General features: G+C 46.7%; 1 protein-coding gene across 1 annotated transcript; it reads right to left on the bottom strand.

Annotated features, from left to right (window-relative positions):
* Positions 1–477: 477 nt before the first annotated feature.
* LYZL6 (lysozyme like 6) lies at positions 478–7328 on the bottom strand. Its single transcript, XM_029213180.1, has 5 exons — positions 7251–7328; positions 4180–4407; positions 2799–2957; positions 1813–1891; positions 478–828 (listed from the first exon to the last, which is right to left on the bottom strand). Exons 2-5 carry the CDS (start codon positions 4316–4318, stop codon positions 759–761), a joined length of 447 nt encoding a protein of 148 aa, XP_029069013.1. The 5' UTR covers positions 4319–4407; positions 7251–7328; the 3' UTR covers positions 478–758.
* Between the last annotated feature and the right edge of the window lie 1033 nt (positions 7329–8361).

The following is an 8361-nucleotide window of genomic DNA, read 5'->3' on the forward strand; positions in this document are numbered from 1 at the left end:
TCAAGGTATAACATTAAAGCCATCAACAGTCTAGTATAAAATGCTTAAAAAGCTGGTTTCTAGCCCATTTTCCTAAAGTACCCCCAAATCACCGAGCACATTTCTTCATCCCCACCACGACTTTCTCCACCTCAATATATCAGACCCTTATCCCCACCCATTACCTACTTCTGAGCTCTTTTACTTCAAGAACTGTTGACTTTGGAGGAATTACTTGGATCTTGATACTGTTTCAAACCAATAACTATAGATTTATTATCCATATCATTGTCCATTGCATTCATTGTATGTATCCATTTATTCATTGTATCCATTATCTGTGTATGGAGAAGATCCATAATCTTCTCCAGATAGATTATGAACACCTCATGAACAATATTTACAGATTTATCATCCTTTTTCTGGTACCTAGCACACTCATACTCTATTAGGTACTCAAATATACTTGGGATTAATCATGACTAAATTAACACATTCTTTGCACAAGGAATGCTTTAATAATTCCAAAAATATAGAAAATTCTTCATCGTGGTCTTCTTGGTTTGCAAATGACAGTCAGGAACCAGGGGCCTGGGCCTGGATAGGAACAAGGAGGAAGCCCTAGGAAACCATTTACTCCTGGGGCTCTGGTCAGTTTTATTTGTAAATGGGAAAGGAAGAAAATAACATGAGGTGGAGGCAAGAGGAAGAAGAAATGAAGAATTCCCAAGTGAGGAGAGGAGTTCTGGAATGACTCCACCACAGGCCTGCTCCCTGTCTCATGCCAGGTGGCATCCTGTCATCCAGTAGGAGGGTGACCGGCCTGCACAGTGCAACCTCCATTTTACCCTGTGGAGAGAAAGAAGATTGGTTCTTTTTTTTAATTTAATCAATTTTTTAATTTAATCAATTTTATTTATTTCTGGGTGTGTTGGGTCTTCGTTGCTGCACATGGGCTTTCTCTAATTGCGGCAAGCGGGGACTACTCTTTGTTGCGGTGCGCGGGCTTCTTATTGCGATGGCTTCTCTTGTTGCGGAGCACGGGCTCCAGGCGCGAGCGCTCAGTAGTTGTGGCACATGGGCTTTGTTTCTCCACGGCATGTGGGATCTTCCCGGACCAGGGCTCGAACCCGTGTCCCCTGCATTAGCAGGCGGATTCTTAACCAATGAGCCACCAGGGAAGCCCAGCAACACTTTTTATAGAAAATGTTGCTGCCAATTATGTAGAGAGGGCCCGTGGCAGCCATGTTTATGTTGCTTAATTTCTTCCATGCCTGTAGCTGAATGAATGGAGCTGGGACACAGGGTCCAAGCTGAACCCATCAGATCCTCCCTGCCAGGCACTTGGACTGGGACTGAGCCTAGCTAGTCTCTATGGTTGCTTAGGACATTAGCCCATAGATTCAGGGCAGACATAGTCTGTCTGGTAGACTGTAGAGCAGAGAAAGCTGGTCTGCAGAGGGAGTAGTGAAGCCAATGCACAAAGAGAAGCAGAAACCTGCAAAGGAAAGTTTCCAGCCCTGCTTCCACCCTCTTCCTGAGGCCCAGCTGCACCCCTCGTGTGGGCTCAGCAAGACACCTTGTCCTCTCAGAATAAATCTCCCCCAGCTAGCTCAAGTTGTTCTGTTCCAGCAACCAGAAGGATTTTGTTTAATACGGTGTCAGAGGAAGAGCCAGATCCCAGGTCTTCTAAGTGGGAGTTCCAAGCCCTGCCACATCCCACATTTTTCTAGGCATAGAAAAGGTCAGGTCCTGGCCTACTGTCCCTTTCTCTGTCACTACATCTTGCTTAAGGCTCCGCCCACTAACTTCGTCCCACCATGGCCTCCTCACCAGTTCTTCATCCCCCCTGTTCCGGACACAATCCTTTTCGCACAGTTGATGATTGAAAGAAGATTGGGGCTCAGCAGTTCTGAAAGCGAGAAAGAGGATACCCATCAGTGCACAGGGGACAGTCCCGAAGACTGGCTCTCCCTGCAAGGCATGTGCCACCCAGTGGCTGAGCACTTCCGGATGAGGCAAGTCTTCCCCCTCAGAGGCCCATTTGGACATCCGTACAATGGCTGCTGGAGGTTGGGGATGGTTAGGGGGTGGGGGCAGGAGGGGCAGGAGGGCTGAGCTTTGAGCGTGTTTACTGCCATACTCCCTAATGGATGGTAGTTCACCCCAAATGTGGAGGATTCTAGGGAAAGGAAATGCCAAAAGAGGCAGCACAGAGATGAAGGAAAAGTCCTGCCTAAGGAGGGAGGCTCTTCAGGTGAAGAGCCCAGGGCCATTAATCAGAGTACAGAGGAGGAGATGGGGGACAGAATCACGGACCTGTGGAGCCTCCTGGATTAGCCCTGAGGTGGGAGTTTGCACTTGGCCTTCGGTCAGACCATTAGCCAAAGGCAGCTCTACTTGGTGGTGACAGCTGAGCCTTCAGGGCCACCAGTTGGGCATTCAGCACTGGTTCTATGAGCCTCAGTTTGCTCACCAATAAAGTGGGGATCATACTAGTTTCTACTGCATGGCAAGTTGGATGAAATGAGCTATGTATGTAAAGTACTGAGTATATAATACGCTCTCAGTAAATGCTGGCCGCTGCACTGCTCTGCTGCTACTGCCTGTGCAGAGCTTCTCTGGACCCTGCTAGCACACTGCAGAACCGCCTATGGGCATTTAGGGACACGAGTCAACCCTCTGCTCAGTAACGGGATTCCCTGATTCCTTGAACCAATCCTCTGGGGTTGTTTCCAGGCTGTGTGTGGGAAGGGAAGTCCCGTGAGCAGAGCCTGGTCATCTCTCTCACCTCTCCCACCCTGGGGCCCTGGCCAGACCTTGACAGTCCACTTGGCAAATGTTTTCCGTGTGACTCTTGTAATCATTGCACCAGTAGTGGCTGTTGATCTGGAAGATGCCATAGTCAAAGCTGCCATCTGTATTTTCATTTACCTTTGTTATGTTGAAGTGACTTTCCACGAAAGCCAGGCACAGCCCTTAGAACAGGGAAAAGAGGGTTTTTAGACGGGGGGCCAAGCTGAGGGACAAGGAAGACGGAGGAGAAAGGGAGACGAGGAATCAGAAGAAAGGAACAGGATTCCCTGGTGGTGCAGTGGTTAAGACAACTAAGCCCGTGCGCCACAACTACAGAGCCTGCACTCTAGAGCCAGCGAGCCACAAGTACTGAAGCCCATGCGCTCTAGGGCCCGTGCTCCACAACAAGAGAAGCCACCGCAATGAGAAGCCTGCACAACTCAACGAAGAGTAACCCCTGCTCGCCACAACTAGAGAAAGCCTGCGCGCAGCAACAAAGACCCAACGCAGCCAATAATTTATTAATTTTTTTTAAAAAAAAAAAAGAAGAAAGGAACAAAGCCTAAGAGGTTAGATGGGGCTAGTGGGCCAGAAACACCCATTAGCTTCTCCTCTCATTCTTCAGTCCATCCACCCATCAGTACAACCACTCATCCGTCCATCTGTCCATGCATGATTTCTGCACTTAATGATCACCTACTGTGTGCCAGAAACTGTGCAAAACCCAGTGAGGGACATTTAGCTGGCTCAAATGCAGATGCTGCCTTCAAGGTGCCTATAGAATAAGAATGAAGATATGTACCAAAAAAACCCACAAAGCAAGATGAAAGGAGAGAGTGTTATAAGGCAGACGTGCCTTACAATTCTGGGCAAGAGGGAGCTATCTCTACCATGGAGCAGGACGAAACCTTTGCACTGGCTGTTCCCTCTGCCTGGAATGCTCTTCTGCCAGATGTTTGGGGTACTAGGTCCTTTATTCCATTCAGCACTGCTCAATGTCACCTCCTCAGAGAGGCCTTCCTTGACTTCCCCCTCTAGAACAGTGTCACCCATCACTCCCCACTGCTCTATTCTTCTGCATAGCATTTATCACCACTAGGAAGCACTTCATATATTTGCGTGTTTCTTTCTTGCTGTCTCTTTCCCTAGAATGTGAACACTATGAGAGAAGGAGCTGTGTTGATATCTGTATCCCCAGTGCCTAAAATAGTTCCTGGGACATAATAAGTGCTCAGTTAAGAATTGTGGAACAAATATCGAATGTTGGGAAAGGCTTCTTGGAGAGGGCTGCTTTTTGAACTTGACTTTGAAAAACAAATGAGAGAAAAAGAAAGATGGCCACGGAGGGCATGACCGGGAGAGGAGGAGAAAGGGGGTGTGAGGGTGTGAGGAAACGGCACTCACAGTCACTCAGGGAGTAGCCCTCAAAGCCAACCAAGTCCTCCTGGTGCAGCACCTTGGCCAAGTCACATCGGTTGATGAGGCTGGCTTGATTCACAGCAACGAGATAGCTGACCAAGGAGATGAGTAGCAGGGTCGTCATCCTCAGAGGGGAGGAGACGCAGTGGAGGGTGAGCAGAGGAAGGCCTGCGGGTCCTAGGGTCTCCCAGGAGAGAGAGTCTTCTGGGGAATCTGGAGAGAGCAACCACATGTCCTCGCTTACTCACTGCCCCCATCCTGGCTGTTTCTCTTTCCTCTCATGTATTATTTTATAAATACATTTTTTGGGGGGGTCTCCTGTTGTTTTGTTTCTGTTTTTGTTTTTGTTTTTCCTAGTCTAAAATTAACGATGCTAGGGCATGTCAAATAGAAATGAGAGCCAGCTCAAAGGGGTACCCACTGGCCAAATCTGGAACAGCATTTTTTGGGTAACAGCTTTACTGAGATATAATTCACAATATATAATTCACATACCATACACTTAATTCATTTAAAGTATACAATTCAATCATTTTTCACAGAACTGTGCAACCAATCCCACAGTCAACTTTAGAATATTTTCATCAACCCAAAAAGAAACCCCATATCCGTTAGCACTCACTGTCTGTTCCACTTCCCTCCAGCCTCTGGCAACCAATAATCTACTTTCTATATCTATAGATTTGCATATTCTGAACATTTCATATAAATGAAGTCATACTCTGGTCTTTTGTGTTTGACTTCTGTCACTTAACAATGTTTTCAAGGTTTCATCCATGTTGTAGCATGTACCAATATTTCATGCCCTTTCACGGCTGAATAATATGCCATTGTACGGATATATCACAATATGGTTATGCATTCATCGGTTTGTGGACATTTAAGCTGTTTCTATTTTTTGGCTATTATGAATAATGCTGCTATGAACATTCGTGTACAAGTTTTTGTGTGGACAAATGTTTCCATTCCTTTGGATACATACCAAAGAGTGGAATTGCTGGGTCACATGGTGACCTAAAGTTTAAACTTTTGAGGAATTGCTGGACTTCCAAAGCGGCTGTACCATTTTACATTCCCATCAGCAATGTATGGAGGTTCCAATTTCTCCACATCCTCACCAACAGAGTTATTAACTGTCTTTTTGATCAAAGCTATCCTAATGGGTGTGAAGTGGTATCACATTGTGATTTTGATTTACATTTGCCTCATGGCTAATAATGTTGATCAACTTTTCACATGCTCATTGGCTATTTGTGTAACTTAGGTAAAATGTCTTTTCAGAACCTCTGCCCACTTTTTCAGTTGGGTTGTTTGTCTTTTCATTATTGAGTTGTAAGTGCTCTTTATATATTCTGGGTATTAGAACCTTATCAGATACTTGCTTTGCAAATCCTCACATTCTGTGGGTTGCCTTTCACTTTCTTTTCTTTTTTAATAAATTTATTTATTTATTTATTTTTGGCTGCGTTGGGTGTTTGTTGCTGTGCGTGGGCTTTCTCTAGTTGTGGCGAGTGGGGGCTACTGTTGGTTGCAGTGCGTGGGCTTCTCTTGTTGCAGACAAGGTTGAGGTGGCTTCTCTTGTTGCAGAGCACGGACTCCAGGCACATGCGCTTCAGTAGTTGTGGCATGTGGGCTCAGTAGTTGTGGCTCACGGGCTCTAGAGCACAGGCTCAGTAGTTGTGGCATACAGGCTTCGTTTCTCCGTGGCATGTGGGATCTTCCCGGACCAGGGCTCAAGCCTGTGTCCCCTGCATTGGCAGGCAGATTCTTAACCACTGCACCACTAGGGAAGTCCCGCCTTTCACTTTCTTGATGGTGTTGTTTGAAACACTAAAGTTTTAAATTTTGATGAAGACTGATTTATGTATTCTTTTCTTTTGTTGCATATGCTTTTGGTATCATATATGTGAAACCAATGCATAATGGTTTCCAAGGTAATCTGGAACAATTTGACCATCAAAATAAATGATGATAGTGACAGATTATCACCCACTGAATGAGATAGGAATCCATGAGTTCATAACAGTAATAGATAAATGGATACATAATGGGGATTAAAGGGGAACTCTTCTTGACGAGAAAATGCTGACTGATAAACGTGGAGGTAGCCATGAAGTTCGAAAATCACCATCTTGAAACCATCCTAAACTGGTTTGAGCAAGAAATAATTATCAATAGATGCTAAATATGAGGGGGTGGGAAGCTTGGTGAGGAACTGAGTATGTTCATGGTCTTAAAGCATCTCCCCTTGATTGCATGAGAAAAACAGTAACAATACAGTGGAGAAACCAGACAGTGTTTTGACCTGGTAATCAAAATTAACACCACCGGTGAGGGACAAAGAGAGATTATGTGCCTCCAGATGTGATACCCTGAGAAGGACACACATCACTTATGCAGCATTCTGGCCAGAGATGCATAACCTGTAGCTAATCTTGAGGAAACATCAGACAAAGCCAAATGGAGGGAAAATCTATAAGATAACTGGCCTGCGTTCTTCAAAATGATCAATGCCATGAAAGCAAAGAATGAGGCTATTTCTATCACTAGGGGTGTGCGTGTGTGTGTGTGTGTGTGTGTGTGTGTGTGTGTGTGTGTGTGTGTACCTTTCCCATTAAACTAGGTGTATGTTCCTGAGGATTCCTCCATCCACTAGCTTCATGAGTCAGGCAGCTTCTTGGACAACATGGCTACCCTGATGCCTGTCTCCTCACGGATGTTTTATTCTGTCTCCTAAGACTCACTCCATTGCAGCCTGAGCTTGCGACCATTCTTTTGCCTCTCTCTTCCACCCTACAGTTGCCAGATTTAGCAAATAAAATTACAGGATGCCCTGTTACATTAGAAGTTCAGACAAACAACAAATAAGTTTTTAGTGTAAGTGCGTCTCATGCAACCTTACTCTGCCCTGACTCAGTAGGGTCCTACAGAGACAGGTATCACTGAACTTCGGAAAGCAGGGAGCTCCATCTCTGCCCATGAAGGCCCCTCCTGGGGTTCCCTGGGGAAAAAGTGGTTCCGGCAGGTGTACCCCCAACTTCCCCTCCCGAGCTTACCGCTCTCCTATCCCTCTCTCACCCCAGGTCCCAGCCGGCCTAGGGCTTTCTGGGAGAATCTGTAGAACAAAGTCTTTTGGGTAGGAGCCTCCTCTTCCTCATGGACTACCCTCTGGCCCCGCCTAGCTCACCGCTCTCCATGTTCTAAAGAAGACGGGAGTGCTCAGCCATCCCCACCTTCTGGAACCCCAGTTCTGTGATGTCATCACTCTCCTGGAAATACTCTGGTCTTACATGCAAATTGGCTCAGTCTTGAGGCCAAACTTCAGGCAGAAATGGTAGATGGGCCTGGAGGGATTGGTGACAACCGTGGGATAGGGTAGAGGGGGCTGGTTGTACTGTCTGCGCACCTCCCTCCCCTTCTGGGAACAGTACCACCTTTAAGGGAACTCCTTCCCCCATGGGGCTTTAGTGCCACAGTCACAGGGCCCTGCACTCCAGGTGACAGGGTGTGCCTGTGCCCCAACCAGTGTATCTTGAACTGAAATTAGGCAGAGCAGCTCAGCTTCTCCCAGGTAGACTTTGGGTGTGGGGCCAGAGGCGGACAGTTTGGAATCACTTGGATACGGCCCATCCGAGAGAATAAGCCTCCTTGAACAGGGATCAGAGTCCAGACAGGATTCCAGCCCCAGGGTCTACCCTTTCTGCAACCTAAACATCCTTTTGCCCTTACTACTACCCTATGATTCAATAAATGTCCTTTCTTGTGTAAACACGTTTGAGTTGAGTTTCTGTCACTTACAACCAAAAGAGACCTGCCAGGAGAGAAAGCATGGGGTTAACCATCCACGGAATGGTGACCTGACAACCTGTCACCTCCCCATGAAGGCCACACATCTTAGTATCATTTGTCAACAAAGTCTGGGAGACATTTCCACCAACTATAGCAAAAAGGAAGCAAGAGAAAATTCTGTTACTGATGTTCACTCCACCCTCTGAAACAGGGTGATAAGGTCTGACAGAAAGGAAGTAGGAAGAGCTTTCTAAGTGGGCAGTGATGCCCCATACCCTCTGCCTTTGGACTTCCCTCCCCAGTGGGACAGCAGCGCATTGCATCTTGGGATGTGAAGGCAGCCGGAGCTCTGGTGGAGGTTGAACTCTGGGAGGAGGG

The sequence above is a fragment of the Monodon monoceros genome, unplaced genomic scaffold (assembly GCF_005190385.1).
Source record: "Monodon monoceros isolate NGI ecotype Baffin Bay Population unplaced genomic scaffold, NGI_Narwhal_1 Super_Scaffold_9, whole genome shotgun sequence".
Classification (NCBI taxonomy): Eukaryota; Metazoa; Chordata; class Mammalia; order Artiodactyla; family Monodontidae; genus Monodon; species Monodon monoceros.

What these genes read in the sequence shown, in the direction of transcription:
- LYZL6 (XM_029213180.1), bottom strand. Translation starts at nt 4,318, where the DNA reads ATGACGACCCTGCTACTCATCTCCTTGGTCAGCTATCTCGTTGCTGTG. An exon ending in GGGCTACTCCCTGAGTGACT is followed by an intron (nt 2,958 to 4,179) that starts GTGAGTGCCGTT and finishes CCCTGTTCTAAG; the next exon opens with GGCTGTGCCTGGCTTTCGTG. An exon ending in TTGCCAAGTGGACTGTCAAG is followed by an intron (nt 1,892 to 2,798) that starts GTCTGGCCAGGG and finishes TCTCGCTTTCAG; the next exon opens with AACTGCTGAGCCCCAATCTT.